At 42.8% G+C, this 17,208-nt stretch overlaps 1 protein-coding gene across 1 annotated transcript in view; it reads left to right on the forward strand.

The window, feature by feature from the left end:
- Nucleotides 1-15,969, forward strand: part of LOC147449485 (uncharacterized) — a 28,965-nt gene extending 12,996 nt beyond the window's left edge. Inside the window, exons 3-9 of the mRNA XM_086521930.1 lie at nt 12,832-12,924; nt 12,995-13,123; nt 13,764-13,826; nt 13,929-14,006; nt 14,856-14,918; nt 15,005-15,123; nt 15,546-15,969. Of these exons, the coding sequence (XP_086378056.1) occupies nt 12,832-12,924; nt 12,995-13,123; nt 13,764-13,826; nt 13,929-14,006; nt 14,856-14,918; nt 15,005-15,123; nt 15,546-15,660 (660 nt within the window). The 3' untranslated portion in view covers nt 15,661-15,969. The remainder of the gene's footprint in view (nt 1-12,831; nt 12,925-12,994; nt 13,124-13,763; nt 13,827-13,928; nt 14,007-14,855; nt 14,919-15,004; nt 15,124-15,545) is intronic.
- The last annotated feature ends 1,239 nt before the right edge of the window (nt 15,970-17,208 follow it).

Here is a 17,208-nt window from a genome sequence, read left to right on the forward strand (position 1 = left end):
GCGACCATTTGATATTGTGCTAATTCTTTCTATCTTTTGTGGTTCGTATGCCTTGTCAAGTACTTCATTTTTGTGCTAATTTTTCCGATTTAATGGCTTCATTATGACTAAGTCTGCCCTTGATCTCCGAAGTCATGACAGAAACTCAATACGTTGATCTATGTGTTGATATATGCTCATGTGTGTGCGCGCGTGGTGTGTGTTGTGTTTGGGAGCATATGTTCTACACCCACTATTGGGCATTGACGACGTTAGTGGAGATGTTGTGGTATTTAGTCAATACTATGCATGATGGAGTTGATGGTTATGTTGTCTTGTGGTGACTACCATAGGGTCTATACATTGCACTTCCCTTTTAAGGGTGAATCCAGGCTTATCCTGGATTCATCTAGGTATATGCCATGTTGCCACATGTCCAGACATTGCATTTGCAATGGGAGTGGCGAGTAGATACATGACTAATCCCGACGAGAAACATTGGGAAGCGGTGAAATGTATTCTCAGATACTTGAATGGCACAAAGGATTTGTGCATATGTTTTGGGAAGCACAAGACATCTGTGGCAGGTTTTACAGATGTAGATTTTGCTTGAAATCCAGATTGTAGAAAGTCTACTTCTGGATATATGTTTACTTTCACAACAGGAGTTGCAGTTTCTTGGATTTTGATTGCAAAAGTGTGTTGTGTTAAGAGTTCACCACTGAGGCTGAATATGTGTCTGCCACTAAAGCCATTTGGTGGGAGAACTTGGCTTTGGTGAAGAGGTTCTTGTGCTACATTGCGACAACTAGAGCGCTATCATACTTGCCCGGAATCCAATCTTTCATGCCAAGACAAAGCACATAGAAGTGAAGTACCATTTAATCCGGAATGTACTTGATGACAAAGCCATTGAGTTGGTCAAAGTACATACAAATGACAATCCTGCAGATCTATCGACGAAGAGTTTGCCAGCAGAGAGATTCGTATATTGCCGCTAGATGATGGGCATTGGATGACTGACTACATTTATGAAATTAGCTCCTTTACATAGATAGCTGATTCTTTCTTCTATCTTAAAGGCACATTGCCTTTAGGTGGGAGGTTGTTGGAAATAAAGGCATTTATGCCTGTGTCCGGTGCCTGCCCATGTGAAAGTGCACTTACATTAAAAAAGTCGTCTCAATGTTTATAAGGCTAAGATAACCCAAACACGAAAAAAATCGTGGGCTTCTCAAATAACTTACGTGCTCTCTCACCCTGCATCTCATGCTCCTTACTCTCTGCTCTTCACCTGCGCATGCACTTCTCCTCTACCAGCACTCCTCGTGCACCCTTTCTGCCCCTCCTTTTGCACTAATAGCATTTAGCTCTCTCTCTCTCTTTCCTCCCCCCCTTCTCTCTTTCTCGCGAAGTGATTGCAACAGGACCTCATAGAAAGATCTTGGCCATGTGATTAGCTTTAATGGTCTTTCTTACTAGAATGAAATGAGCTTGCTTACTAAATCTGTTTATAATAGTCCAAATTGCATCATTTCCAATCGGGGTTCGTGGCAAATCCATTATAAATCCATGGCAATACTGTCCCAGGGTACCTGAGGTATTGATAGTGGCTGAAGCAAGCCAAGAGTCTTATGGCGATCATACAAACTGCTGACGTGTCAAGCCACTGAAGAACGGGGCCAACTTGCAGACCCCGACCGAGGAGCCTGAACCCTAAGAAGAAGCAGCAAAAGAAGTTTTACCGACTTGCAAAGTCTTGTCGAGTCGTCTATTTTAAAAGTGGAGTTCCCACTAGCTTATGGGATCCTCTCCGATTGGGCCCAAGTGACCTCAAGGCATTAAAATAAAGCAGGATCACACACACACACACACACTCACACACATACACAATCTCTTGCGTAGAAGCTGATGACGTGGCAGTTGCATGGATCCCCTGCAATTTGCACTGACATGCTGACGTGACAGACAATATGGAATTTCGCGTTTTACGCCGCAGGTTTGACGTGGCAGTTGTAAGGATTTCCGCAATTGGTGCTGGCCGCTTTTGGACCATAAGCTTTTGAATGTGACTACTTTTCATGTAAACTGTTTTTAGAGGCCAAGGTTCTTTAAATATGACCCATGGGCTCTCACTCTGGCAGTCTACCCGCGGGGAATGCAGAGCAGAGCCATGGGAGTTGTACTGAGTTCAAGCAATATGAAGAAATATTGAAAGGGACGCCAATGCTTGGGGCGAGTGCTCTCTTTGGGTGGAACTCTGCCACTCCCGTCTCGTGTTGTGCATCTCTTTCAGTTCAATTGTTATTTGAAGTGCTTAAAGTTGTTCAGTTTGTTCTTTTCCGTTGTCGCGTGGTGCCCTCCCGGGACAGTGGTATCAGAGCTTCAGGCGTGTGCTTTTCTAAAAGCATACCGGTCCTCCCAAAGAGCATACAAAGCAATATGGCGCTTTTAAGCTTTACATGAAATTTAATCAAAGAATCTTTGTGTTCCGACCTCAGACATATTAGCCACTCTCACTCTTACTTCATCGTGCATGGGGCGTGCTCCCGTCTTCATCGCTTTCGCTTTGTCTTACAAGGCATAAGCCTTAAAGATCACTTGCAAAGAAGGATCAAGGAATTTTTTTCAATTCGCTGTTTTTCTCAAGAGGCAGTGCCATGCAATGGTGACTGTTTATACCTATCAAGCTGCACACTCCAAGGACTTGGCAACCTTTTAAGAAATTTTTTGCTCGAAATTAAATGCCTTCAGACATCTTTCTTTGGATTGCAACTTCTGGCAAAGTGGGGTATGCTAAAAGGCTTGCCACAGAAACCCTAGCAGATTAAAACTTGAAATTTCTCGACAGGTGTCTCTTCTCGAGTTGATAATCTTGGAGTCCAGTGTGATCAATATATCTTGGGGCTACCATCACTGCTACAACCTTATGGAAGAAATCTAACTCTAATTTTGGTGCAGGTTTCAAGGTGGAAAACCAATTTTTTTTTTCGAGCTCGACCGATGTCGAGATTGCTTTTTAAGTTTGAGTTCGATTTGAGAAGTTGTTTGGTGATTCTGTTCGGAATTTGTTTGAAATGGATGGTATTTGTTATGAACCTGTCTTGGTGCCGATTTGAAGTGTTTGACTTTGGTTTAATACTGGTTTCAATGCTTGGTGGTTTACTTCCGGGTGGAGTAGTGAGAAATATTGTTTTGGTATTGTCTGAACCTCGGAACGACGTAGACGGGATGTCTGGGGAGCGTTTTGTTGTATGCTTGGAAATCTCGGAACGACACAGATGAGATGTCTGGGGAGCGTTCCGTTGTATGCTTGGAAACCTCGGAACGACGCAGGCGAGATGTCTGGGGAGCGTTTCGTTGTATGCTTTAAAATTTCGGAACGACGAGATGTCTGGGGAGCGTTTCGTTGTATGCTTGAACCTTCAAACGACGTAGGCTGCGGTCTGGGGGGGCGTTGGGTTGTAAAAGGCCTCTATATCTCTCGGCCCGAACTTTTTAGGTTACGGAGGAGGAGTGATGAGGGTCGTCGTCGAACAACTCATGGCTCGGATCTCGGATCTGGATGGTTATTGTAACAAACTTGAACACTCCAAGTCAAGATTCTACCGCGACATAGCAGAGATTCACTTCAAAACAATTTACAATTCACACGAGTCGACATGGCCCGGCGTAGTTCCGTGCTTAGAGATATTGGCCCCAAAGATTTGCGCCCCTTTCGGTTTTTTTTTTTTTGGTATTAATTTATGTTCAAAGTACAAGAGAGTGGGTAGGTGCTCACTCTCAGACTCTGCGTCCAGATACTCTGAGAAGTGAGGGCCTAACCATTTATTCATTGGTTATAAGGGATGCCCAAAAGCAGAGCCCCAAAAGCAGTATATGAAAAGCTTTCAAAAATAAAGCAACTATCCCCAAAAGCTGCCAAATCAGCCATTGTAATTTCTGCCAGCGCAAAATTATAATTTCCGTACTGTTGTCTGCTTTTTGCGTCGCAATTCACGGAGATTCCGTACGCGTGCCATGTCAGCCCGTCGGCGTGTTTTACGGAGAACAATACTGTCTACCACTTGTCACGTCCGAGGTTTGTTGCCACCTCACCCATTTGTGACAGTTATTTGGCGGGGGATTGTTCATCGACGACTTTATGTTTCTCTGTCTTGTAACATGCATATGTGAGCATTTGTGTTGCATTGTGAGGTGTCAACCATTGTATATTCCTTATTGAATGAGATACTTCTGGGAAACCAATGGCTCAAGATATCAAGAGCTCCAATTTGGAATGAGACTCCTTATTGGATGAGATTTTCTTGGGAAGCCAATGAGCCAGGATATCAAGAGCTCCAATCTGGAATGAGAAAAATTATTGTCCGTCCGAAATTTTTGAGCTAATTTGAGTTGTTTTGCAGGTATGCTGTAATCTTGGACCATTACTTTTTTTCAAGAAGGGGGGATGTCACATGCGTCATGCCACTAAAGAATGGAGCCAACCTGTAGATCTTGGTCGAGGAACCTAAACCCTAAGAAGAAGAAGCATAAGAAGTTTTACCGACTTGCAAAGTCTTGTTGAGTGGCCTATTTTTAAAGAGGAGTTCATGCTAACTTATGGGACCTCGTTTGATGGGCCCAAAGGCATTAAAATAAAGCAGGATCACACGCACACACAATCTCTTGCGTAGAAGCTTATGGCATGGCAGCTCTATGGAACCCCACAATTTGTGTTGACATGTTGACATGGCAAACAATTGAAATTTGCTACAATCCAAAAACTCTGATTTGGGGGGCTGTTTCTGTGGGCCTTTGTCGCTGAAAATCAGCAAGTTTAGGGCTGAAAACTGAGGTTCTTTAAGACTGAAAACTGATGGTCTTTCCGGGCTGAATCGGCTACCTCTTTATGGGCTGAATCTGCTACTCTTCTATTGCTGAAAATCTCTGAAATTCGTTGAAATTCTGCATATGTTGGGGTCCAAAAACGCTAGGGAAAGCTTGTCCAAAAACGCTAGCAGTTGGAGAAAACGCTAGGGCTGTTGAACTTCCAAAATGCTAGGTCAAGCTGTGATATGTTGGCGGGGATGCTGATGCAAAAACGCTACGCACTGGGGCTTGTTGGCGATGGTGTGCTCCTGCAAAAACGCCTGGCAATGGTTGATGAAGAAATGCTAGGATGGGGGGAATCTCCTGCTTAGAGGGAAACCACCAAGGCTTGGTCTTGCTGAGAAGTTGCCTGCTGAGCTTGGCTCCTGTTGCCTCTTCTGCCAAATAGTGCTAGCTCTAGTTTGCTTGTATATAAACTTGGCAAAATTGCCCTACCTACTTTCCAACAAAAGTTACTTAAAAATAATAAGTGAAAAATGTCAAAAATAGGGAAAATAGGCTAAATGCACTGGAAAATTCCCCTGATGGAATCTGATGAGAATACTGATGATCATGCTCTGTGCAACCAGAGCATATGCATCTACACTAAGTGATTGGGCATGCACGGTCTACGAATAGACTCACGAAAGTGCCAGATCACTTCTAATCTAGACTGACTGGACTGATTGAACCTTGATCATGCTATAGCTTACCCACGGACACACAGGGTTGGATGTGTCAGGTGACATCCCCTCCTTTTCAAAGAGAGGTATTGTTACCGAACTGTATGGCGTCGAGGGAGATCGCCAATAGCATGTGGAATCCTGGAAGGGACTCTTCGCTGGCCCACTCTGATGTGTGGGTCGTGCGGTACTTGAACTTCATAAAGGTTTGCAACGCTTGCTTCTTTGGGCCGTGCCGAAAGCGACACAAAGTCTTCTATGGCTCCTTCGATGCTTCAACTTCGTCGAGAGTCATGCTTCTTCCTTCTTCAAGAATCTCCATGGCTGAAAATTCTTGAAACCATTTCCAACACAAAACCATGAACATACCCATTCCATGTAAAGTGACTGGAAAAAATCTTGTCTTCCTCAAAGACGGTGCATGCGATGTAGATGAACAAAGAGACGGAGTGCCAAACCGTTCACCACACACACGCAAACAATGAGATCGAATCTTGTGTTTCTGATCGAAATCAATCAACTGTGACAAAACATAATGGAAATGCCCATGCTTGGTGCTCATACTTTCATGTGCTCGTTCTACCATTGTGTCGTGCCAAGGAGGAGACGTGGAATGTGACTTCCTTGAATGCAGACTTTTCAGCTTTTCATGAAAAATCTGCATGTATTCGTGCTCATTCATGAGGGAAACGTGCTCAACGTACAATATGTCATGCCTAGGAAAAGGGATCACATAAAGACGTTGACTAAAATACAGGAAACGATCACGAATGAAACACTCGAACAATGCGTGTTGAAAAATCATTCGAACACATAGTACTTCCTGTAACGGTTCTTTGGACCTAGGCTTGAGAGCCAAGATCAGTTCTTCGGAATATATCGAATCTTCCTGTGGGGATTTTGTGGACCTCGACTCGGAAGTCAAGATCGATTCTTCGTGATTGATCAAATCTGCAACGAGGTTAGCTTCGCTAGAAAAATCATCAACTAACACATACCTCCTTGTGAACAATCACACCATCTTCATGCAACTCATCATGCTTGTGAGAAATCACATCTTGATCACGCAATTCATCATGCTTGTCAGTGTCATCCAAATCATCATGCAAATCATTGGCATTCAAATCATCATGCTCATCATTATCAATCAATCCATCATGCTTCTCATAATCATGCAAATCCTGTGTGTCATGCTTTGGAGAAGAAGAGACTGAAAGAGTCTCCTATGCCCGAATCTCTTGCATTTGTGCTTGCACTTGAGAAAAGAGTCGCAATAACTCTTTCATGTGTTGGTCGCTCTTTTCTTTGATGGCTTTGTTCTCGCGATCAAATTCTGCTTGTCTTGCTTTGTTCTCGCGATCAAATTTGGCTTGACTTTATTTTTCTTCCAAGTCGTACTGACGATCTATGGCTTCCATTCTTGCGTCGTATACACGATCTATGGCTGCCCTTCTTTCTTCGTAGTCTAACTTGTCTATAAACAACTGCGGCAACTCCTTCATAGGAGTTAGTGCAATCCTTGTCGTAGATGGGGAAGGGGGAGGGTCGGAAAGACGTTCTAGTGAGGAAAATTCTTCTTCGCCTCTCTCATTCTCATCACCGCCAAGCGAAGTATCCATTCTTCTTCGAGTGATGACCCTTCTGAAGTGGTGTTTTCTTGTGGGTTTTTAAGTTCACGAGGAACTTGGGTTCTTGCGGGTCTTGGTTCTTGGGTTCTTTTGCTTGCAATCTGTGTTCGAGAAGGATCTTCTCTTCACTCGAGTTCTGCTCTTTTCTGCGGGTGCAGCCCTTGGCGGCCTTGCGCTCACACCAAGGTTTCTTTTTCCCACCTCACGTCGATTGGCCGGCCGCTAAGTGCACGGTCTGCTCTCAATGAGTGAAAAGAGACACAAGGGGAGGTTGGACAAGCCCTTCTTTCCTGGGATTCTTGTCACTCTTCAAAAACACGATTAGGAATCGACACGCCCAAGCGAACTTGGGTTCGTGCGAACACAAAAAAGCAAAAACATAATCTGTGGTTCATTCCTTGAGTAATACAGAACACTGTCAAAGCTCTGATATCAATGTTAGGTGCAACGGAATGATTGTTTGTGCTTTGCTCAAGATGAGTGCTCCGAACTGTGCTCAAGGTTCCTTTTGTTCTTATGGAAGGTAGAGCCTTCCGTTCTTAATGAGAGAATGCTATGATCACAAACAAAGTGAATGGACACTGTGCGTGAAAGTATATGAGACTGAGAGATAGAGAGAGAAGAGAGATACGACACCAGAGACGACGTAAAAAACCCTCCTCCGAAGGCCCCACTCTCGTCGTCGAGAGTGGTCTACTTATGATTGCACAATCTGGTACAATGGTGATGCATGTGACTGATGCAAGTCTAGGCTATGTCGGCGATGACGACGAGACCGACCTAAGGGCTGAAATCTGCAATCTTGTATCTGCTGTCCAAAAAACGCTATGGGCTGAAATCTGGTACAATCCCAAAACGTTGATTTGGGGGGCTGTTTCTGTGGGTCTTTGTCGCTGAAAATCAGCAGGTTTAGGGCTGAAAACTGAGGTTCTTTAAGGCTGAAAACTGATGGTCTTTCTGGGCTGAATCGGCTACCTCCTTATGGGCTGAATCTGCTACTCTTCTATTGCTCAAAATCGCTGAAATTCTGCATATGTTGGGATCCAAAAACGCTAGGGAAAGCTTGTCCAAAAACGCTAGCAGTTGGAGAAAACGCTAGGGCTGTTGAACTTCCAAAACGCTAGGTCAAGCTGTGATATGCTGGCGGGCATGCTGATGTAAAAACGCTAGGCACTGGGGCTTGTTGGTGATGGTGTGTTGGTGCAAAAACGCCAGGCAATGGCTGATGAAGAAACGCTAGGATGGGGGGAATCTGCTCCTCGGAGGGAAACCACCAAGGCTTGGTCTGGTTGAGAAGTTGCCTGATGAGTTTGGCTCCTGTTGCCTCTTCTGCCAAATAGTGCTAGCTCTAGTTTGCTTATATACAAACTTAGCAAAATTGCCCTACCTACTTTCCAACAAAAGTCACTTAAAAATAATAAGTGAAAAATGTCAAAAATAGGGAAAATAGGCTAAATGCACTGGAAAATTCCCCTGATGGAATCTGATGGATTCTGGTGGGAATACTGATGATCATGCTGTGTGCAACCAGAGGATATGCATCTACACTAAGTGACTGGGCATGCACCGTCTACGAATAGACTCACGGAAGTGCAAGATCACTTCTAATCTAGACTGACTGGACTGACTGAACCGTGATCATGTTGTAGCTTGTCCATGGACACATAGGGTTGTATGTGTCACGTTACATCCCCTCCTTTTCAAAGCGAGGTACTGGTACCGAACTGTATGGTGTCGAGGGAGATCGCCAATAGTATGTGGAATCTTGAAAGGGACTCTTCGCCGGCCCACTCTGATGTGTGTGTCGTGCGGTACTTGAACTTCATAAAGGTCTGCAACGCTTGCTTCTTTGGGCCGCGCCGAAAGCGACACAAAGTCTTCTGTGGCTCCTTCGATGCTTCAACTTCGTCGAGAGTCATGCTTCTTCCTTCTTCAAGAATCTCCATGGCTGAAAATTCTTGAAACCATTTCCAACACAAAACCATGAACATACCCATTCCATGTAAAGTGACTGGAAAAAAAATATTGTCCTTCTCAAAGACTGTGCATGCGACGTAGATGAACAAAGAGACGGAGTGCCACACTGTTCACCACACAAACGCAAACAATGAGATCGAATCTTGTGTTTCTGATCTAAATCAATCAACTGTGACAAAACACAATGGAAATGCCCATGCTTGGTGCTCATACTCTCATGTGCTCGTTCTACCACTGTGTCGTGCCAAGGAAGAGACGTGGAATGTGACTTCCTTGAATGCAGACTTTTCAGCTTTTCATGAAAAATCCGCATATATTTGTGCTCATTCATGAGTGAAACGTGCTCAACGTACAATATGTCATGTCTAGGAAAAGGAATCACATAAAGACGCTGACTAAAATACAGGAAACGATCACGAATGAAACACTCGAACAATGCGTGCCGACAAATCATTCGAACACATAGTACTTCCTGTAAGTGTTCTTTGGACATAGGCTCGAGAGCCAAGATCAGTTCTTCGGAATATATCGAATCTTCCTGTGGGGATTCTGTGGACCTCGACTCGGAAGTCAAGATCGATTCTTCGTGATTGATCGAATCTGCAACGAGGTTAGCTTCGCTAGAAAAAGCATCAACTAACACATACCTCCTTGTGAACAATCACACCATCTTCATGCAACTCATCATGCTTGTGAGAAATCACATCTTGATCATGCAATTCATCATGCTTGTTAGTGTCATCCAAATCATCATGCAAATCATTGGCATTCAAATCATCATGCTCATCATTATCAATCAATCCATCATGCTTCTCATAATCATGCAAATCCTGTGTGTCATGCTTTGGAGAAGAAGAGACTGAAAGAGTCTCCTATGCCCGAATCTCTTGCATTTGTGCTTGCACTTGAGAAAAGAGTCGCAATAACTCTTTCATGTGTTGGTCGCTCTTTTCTTTGATGGCTTTGTTCTCGCGATCAAATTCTGCTTGTCTTGCTTTGTTCTCGCGATCAAATTTGGCTTGACTTTATTTTTCTTCCAAGTCGTACTGACGATCTATGGCTTCCATTCTTGCGTCGTATACACGATCTATGGCTGCCCTTCTTTCTTCGTAGTCTAACTTGTCTATAAACAACTGCGGCAACTCCTTCATAGGAGTTAGTGCAATCCTTGTCGTAGATGGGGAAGGGGGAGGGTCGGAAAGACGTTCTAGTGAGGAAAATTCTTCTTCGCCTCTCTCATTCTCATCACCGCCAAGCGAAGTATCCATTCTTCTTCGAGTGATGACCCTTCTGAAGTGGTGTTTTCTTGTGGGTTTTTAAGTTCACGAGGAACTTGGGTTCTTGCGGGTCTTGGTTCTTGGGTTCTTTTGCTTGCAATCTGTGTTCGAGAAGGATCTTCTCTTCACCTGAGTTCTGCTCTTTTATGCGGGTGCACCCCTTGGCGGCCTTGCGCTCACACCAAGGTTGCTTTTTCCCACCTCACGTCGATTGGCCGGCAGCTAAGTGCACGTTCTGCTCTCAATGAGTGAAAAGAGACACAAGGGGAGGCTGGACAAGCCCTTCTTTCCTGGGATTCGTGTCACTCAAAAACACGATTAGGAATTGACGCGCCCAAGCGAACTTGGGTTCGTGCGATTGCAACAAGCAAAAAAATAATATGTGGTTCTTGTGGTTCTTTCCTTGAGTAATACAGAACATTGCCAAAGCTCTGATACGAATGTTAGGTGCAGCGGAATAATTGTTTGTGCTTTGCTCAAGATGAGTGCTCCGAACTGTTGCTCAAGGTTCCTTTTGTTCTTATGGAATTTGTGGTTATTTGCGGGGGGAGTATTCAATGCTTGAAAAGTCCTGTTTTTACTCATGGTCTGGACCCTTGTGGTTATTTGCAGGGGGAGTATTATTGTTGTCACTCATGGCCCAGACGTGGATGGTTATTTACGGGGGGAGTATTAAGAAGTCTGAGTAGTGGTTACTCTGAGCAGCTCCAAATGACAGAGGCCGCTGTCTGGGGGGCGTCTGGTTTTAAAAGTCCTCTATATCTCATGGTCTGGATCATTTTAGGTTATTTGCGGGAGGAGTGCCGAGGGAGTCGTTGAAAAGCTCATGGCCTGGACCTGAATGGTTATTTGCAGGGGTGGGTGGGGGGTGAAAAGCTAGCCGATCTTTATCTAAATTCGACAAAACATTTTCAGCACTCATCTCTCTGTCTTTGACAAAAATCAAGTAAGCAAAAAGACACTTTTTTATTTCTTTTTCAACAGTGATGTGATTGACCATGGGTATAGGCCAATCACTAGGGCTTGCATCTACATCATACTGCCACCCTTTGAAAGTAAAGAACAATTTCTTGTTTACATAATCTGGGAGGGGATGAATTCTGTAATGCCAAGGCATTCCCAAAATAACATCGCAGCCTTGTATTGGAGCAGCTAGGAAAGACTAGATCAGAGTGCTTCCCAATCTTCAGATTCAAATGTCCTTGCATTAGAGTGGAATTTGTAGTCAACCCTTTGTAGAGAGAATTGGCTGAGCTAAGAATCGAGAGAGGGGACTCTATGCGTGGGGGGACAGTGCTGCAAAGTATCCTGTATGTATAACGCTACCTCCTTTTAAGCCTAGCGTTAGATTTTTCTTATGCCAGATGGCGCCAGAGAGAGAGAGAGAGAGAGAGAGAGAGAGAGAGAGAGAGAGAGAGAGAGAGGGCTCGCAAAATTTTCCATGTTGCCTTCTTCTTAAATTTTATGCTAGTTGCTGATTTTTTAGCCTTATTTTAATGTTTTATCAATTGGCTCTCTCGATATTTTATTCATTCATTCATGCGATACCTCCTCGAGATCCGCTCTGACCTGCGATCTCTCTCATGGGCCTCATCCCTACAAAAAGGTAGAAGGCGGAGGGATCGAACACAAGCAGCTGCGCGCAACAATTTCAGGAGGTGCTAACGTAGCCAACCCAACATTGACTTGCATGCTGTCCAGGACTGCAACCCTTACAAATAAAAAGGATCATATGCCCACAGTTTCCGGTTTCCCTGCGCACGGCTGTTGCTGCCCCTGTTGAGGTTCCCCCCCCCCCCCCCCCCCCCCCCCCCCAAACAAAAAAAAGATCTCGCTTGGACGTTCCCGTGCCTGCTTCGACGGCAGATGATACCTCCCATTCAGGATCTTGCGTGATTCTCTCTTTTTTTCGATTTTCCCCAGCCGGGTACCCTCTACTGACACGGCCACTCATTTTTTAAATGTTTTAAACCTTAGACGTCAAAACGAGCGTTTAAATCCGGGTTTCTGGCCAATCTCGAGCATTAATAACTCTGCCGATTTCATGACTCTCCCGACTCAGTTTGTCGGCTCTCGTCAGGTCGTATTTCCACTGCGTTTGGCTGGCGCAAAAACTATTAAATTACAGCTTTTCTGAGCGAAATGGGGACACCATCTTTTTCATGTGCTTGTTTTGAACTATTTTGCATTGCGTCAGCTACTGTTCTACTTATCATACTATTGGGACATGGATAAATTTCCAGATGGCACACTGCACCGGAAAATTTACCCGTTCATAATTGGTACTAATAAATTCATAAATTCATTTTGTGTGCACAAAAATCATTTTCATTTATCTGTAGTTGTAGCTAAAATATTATAGAAAACCTTGGTCCTTTTTGTGTTTGGCATTTCAAGGAAAATTTAGTTACACGAGTGTTTCCTTTATGACTGCAGGAAGGTTCGAAAGGTCTCCTTCGTGGCTTGGAGAAGTTTGATCATCGGAAAGGTCTTAAAGTTTCCACATATGTTCATTGGTGGATTAGGCAGGCAAGTTTACGTTTCGTATGTGATTATTTCCATGTTGAGTGCCATCTGATAGAGATACTGGTTATGGCAGGGCATCACCAGAGCAATAGCTGAGCATTCAAGGCTGTTGCGAGTGCCTGTCTATTTGCATGAGATTATGGTTTCAGTCAAAGTAGCAACGAATTCATTGAGGGTCCAAGGAAAGCCTGTGACAGTGGAGGTATTATCCCTAGTCTAAACTAAACCTCCATTGATTAAGATCAGTGTATTTTAATCTGGAGGCTCAATTGGCCATGGACTGCATGTTAGCAATATTGCTCTATATGCAAATATGAACAACTGCTCTGCTTAATGCATAGATATAGGATGGAGATTCCAGCATCTGTTTTATGATTGCTGTCCAGTATGATGAAGATGGCCTTGGTTAAATGAATAGAACATAGTATTTTAGGAAGATAAAGTTGTGGTCTGTTTTATAATATTTTCTATGTCTGTATTTATTGTGCGTGTGCTTAGGCTCTTAATGATTACTTAGCTCCATAAACTGGTAGTCTGAGTGAAAGACGAAAAAGACGTGGTTTTCTCATTTGAAGGCAAGGTGTAAGTTTCAAGCATAGGTTTTAATTTAAGGCTTGGATATCTGGTAGAGTGTAAGGAGGTACACAAATTCTGAAATGCAATGCAACCAAGAGAAACTATTATCTGGGGCTGAAGTATGAATCCATGTGTGTCGTAGTAGCAAGTGAATGAAGAGATAGGCCTCGACCAGTTTGTGTAGGAGGCCATTCTTTAGGTTTATGCGTTATTCAGAGTTGGTCATGTCTTTGTACATAAATAACATGCTTGTAGTCTGCTGGCAGAATCTATCCTCAATGCTGAATGTTTCAACTGAAAGGATAACAAGAGCCTTGCGGACGAGTCAGGTTTCTTTTTGTTAATTTCTTTGGTTGTTAAGTTGTCAACGTATAATGGTTGTTAAATTGTCAACATATAATGGTCTTTGATATATTTATATAAAACTGCAGGCTAAGACCAGAATTGTATCTTTCGACAAAAGTGATGATTCATATGGCTTAAAGATGGAATATAATGGCTTACATGAGGTTGCTTCTCTTCTTATGCAAATGCTTCTTATGGTTAAGTCGGTTCGTCTTTCGTGTGTTCACAAGACTACACCCAGTGGATTTTTCCCTTTCTTTGACCCCTCTCCTTGGTACATTTTCAGAGTTTATAAGGAGACTCATTGTATGCTATTAGTGATAATAGATAATTGTTAACAGGTTTCTGCACATTTTATTGCAATGGTTTTTAATGCATCGTGAGGGGTCTACTATTTAGGTGCAATTTGGCTGTATGTATAGGGTTTGACATGCGAATATGGGCTGTGTTGATGGAAACACTTGTTTGGCCACTGTGGTTGAGACGATATGCATGATGTCATCTTTCACCACCTGTGGCTGGGGGCACTTCGTCATCCTACTTTAGTTAGTCATAGGAAGTTTTAAGTTTGAAACATGTATGCATATGCTGCTGCCTCTTTACTATATTAGAGATTCATCATTTCTAAAATTGTCCCGCCCTTTTTTATACACTGGGTTTAGGGTGATGTCAAAGGAAAAGTAACCTTGAATTTTGACTTGTACTGAATAGCAATGAAAAGTGGCTGCTATTCTTGAAGTATGTTGATTGAATGATTACTAGTTCTACACTAGCACTGATAAGGGTTGTGGAGATCTCGTGACTTTTATTCAATACAATGCCTGATGGGTGGAGCTGATACTCTTCTTTTATGTGACTATCATTTTTCCATAACTTGCAGTTTTGCCTCAAAGGTGAATTTGGGCTTTTCTATGAATATGTTTTGTGAATGAGGACATGTCCAGGGTCTTACATATCTGTTGCGATCATGATGGTTTTTGCTAAAGTTCCTCTTTGGGTGAGTTATTTTGCAGCTTGTTGCTGATCCAACAGGGAAGAATGATCCTTGGTCCTTGTGTAATGAAGAAAATTTAACTGTATGGCTTTTTAAACCATGGAACCATTCAGTTTCAAAAGAATAGTGATTTCATTGTTGGAGTAATAAGAAATCGAAACTTTTCAGGGTTTCGTGAGGGATCGTTTGTCCCTTTTAACCTCTAGAGAGCAAGCAATTATTCGGTGGGTTTTCGGAATCGGTACGGAGGAGGGCGCCCGAGCAAACATGACGTGCATTGCTGTAAAGTAAGTTGGTTTGAACATCCTTCTTCCGAAGTTCCACAATCCTTGTTATCTGTTTGAGATTTCACAAAGGTGTAATGGAAGAGGAAGCAAGTGAGTTTGGATGTATGATATCTTAGTCTGCTGGTTGCGTTGAAGGAAAATGTGCATTTGGTCATTTGGTCTTTGTGTTGGGCTCATAGGAAGAGGTGACATTTTCAACTTTAACTGCAATTTTGGATGAAAAAGATTGTATTGAAGGAAATGCATAAAATGGTGAACCATACAAAACGATGGCTTCTTAGGCAAAGCTGTCATTAGATCTTTCTGGTCATAAGATGTGGTTGGAAATTTAGCTGTTCGTTGCATCGTAGTCAAAGCATCTAAAAGCATAGTGAAGACGTGGTTCGGCCATGTTTAAATAATGCGTTTGATCTGTTTAACAGATATGGCTTGTCGAAAGAGAGAGTGAGACAGATAAAGGGTCGTGCTTTATCCAAAATGAGGCCAAAGGAGGGCGATGGTTCCGCCTTCCTAGTAGATATTGGGACACAGTTGTGAAAATGGTGATTATTGAAGCAATTTGCAAGTGATTAAGGCAGTTCATGGTATAGAGGCATTGTTGATGATAGGCAACCAAACAAAGAGGGCTGTTTCTCTGTTTATCTGCCTTTAGGCTACCTGGTTGTTATGTACCTTGAGCAATCTAGGGCATTAGTATATATGCCCCTTGTAAATACCACATGATGCACATATAATTCTTGTGGTTCCTTAATCCTCTTGAAGTTGGCATTTGCAGGTTTCTCAATTTTGTACTGCAGTATTGCCAAGTGCAAAATTTCAGGGAAAGGGTGACCAAAGCTTTATGAACTAATCGTCTCTCTCTTCTCCCCCCCCCCCCCCCCCAAGAAAAAAAAAAGCTCCATTATCTAGTAGATTTATTGTAGGAATCAAAATTTTTCCTTATTATGGTTCTCTAAATAGTTGCTTCACGTCTCATGTGGTCATAAATTTGATTAGATTTCATCTCTCTCTCTCTCTCTCATACCAAGTCGAGTTCAACTCCTCGTCAGATAGATTTTTAAGGCCTCTTGGAATAGTTTCCTATGACGTTAAAATTCGCTTCTTCTTCTTCTCTCTATATCTAAGCTGACTGCAAAGATCGTTGTTTTTTGGTCCAGTTCTTAGTTCTAATAATCCATTCACTCCTCTTTGGTGCCATGAATGTCATTTGATCATATTGATTGTGCACAAAGCAGCCCTTGCAGAGAAATATCATATTCTAAAAGGAAGTGCTTCCAATGCCTCCTACATTTGCAAAAGGCCCCGTGAAGTAAAGACAGATAAACCATTCACTTGCAATGTGGAACTAATCAACAAGCTTTATCCAACAGTTTACAATTGCTCCCACGAGTGCCATGCTTCACATCAGGCCAAAAAAATAAGATTCCATGTCAAATAAGGCAGTGAGTGCACTTGCTTATGTGTGCGTGTGTGTGTGTGAGAGAGAGAGAGAGAGAGAGCCCTAATCAACCTATGAGATGAAGCAAGTCACAAAATGTCCATGTCTCACCTTGAACATGAGCTAAATACCATTTGCATGCAACATCATTGTCTTGTAGGTCAAATATATCCTTGTAGAATATAATTGTGAGAATTTTGTGATACCAAATTCGTGCATTAGAAATGTTAGCATTGGCGATCGATGATCACTCTTGATGCTTTGTCTGTTTTATGGTATGCTTATGGTGATTTGAGCCAATTTATGGTGTTTTGGTTCTATTTATTGTAGCTTTGATGTATGTTTGACTGTTCTTTTGCTTTCTTGAGCATCGATGCCTCGTGTGTGATTGGTAGGTTTCAATTGAGTGGGAGATGATTAGATATTGAGTTTGTTGCTTTATTTGGCGATGATTAGATATTGAGTGGGAGATGATTAGATATTGAGTTTGTTGCTTTATTTGGCGTTTGTTGGAGAGTAGTGTCTAATATGTTAGCAAATGTGGTCTATCTCTTACATTTTTTGTACATAATGTGGGATAATGTCTTGTATACTTGAGTGGGATCGTTTTTGGCATTTGTCAATGAGTTTTGAGGCTACCTTTTGTG

Source organism: Adiantum capillus-veneris, chromosome 10 (genome assembly GCF_014529385.1).
Source record: "Adiantum capillus-veneris isolate H3 chromosome 10, ASM1452938v2, whole genome shotgun sequence".
NCBI classification, from domain to species: domain Eukaryota; kingdom Viridiplantae; phylum Streptophyta; class Polypodiopsida; order Polypodiales; family Pteridaceae; genus Adiantum; species Adiantum capillus-veneris.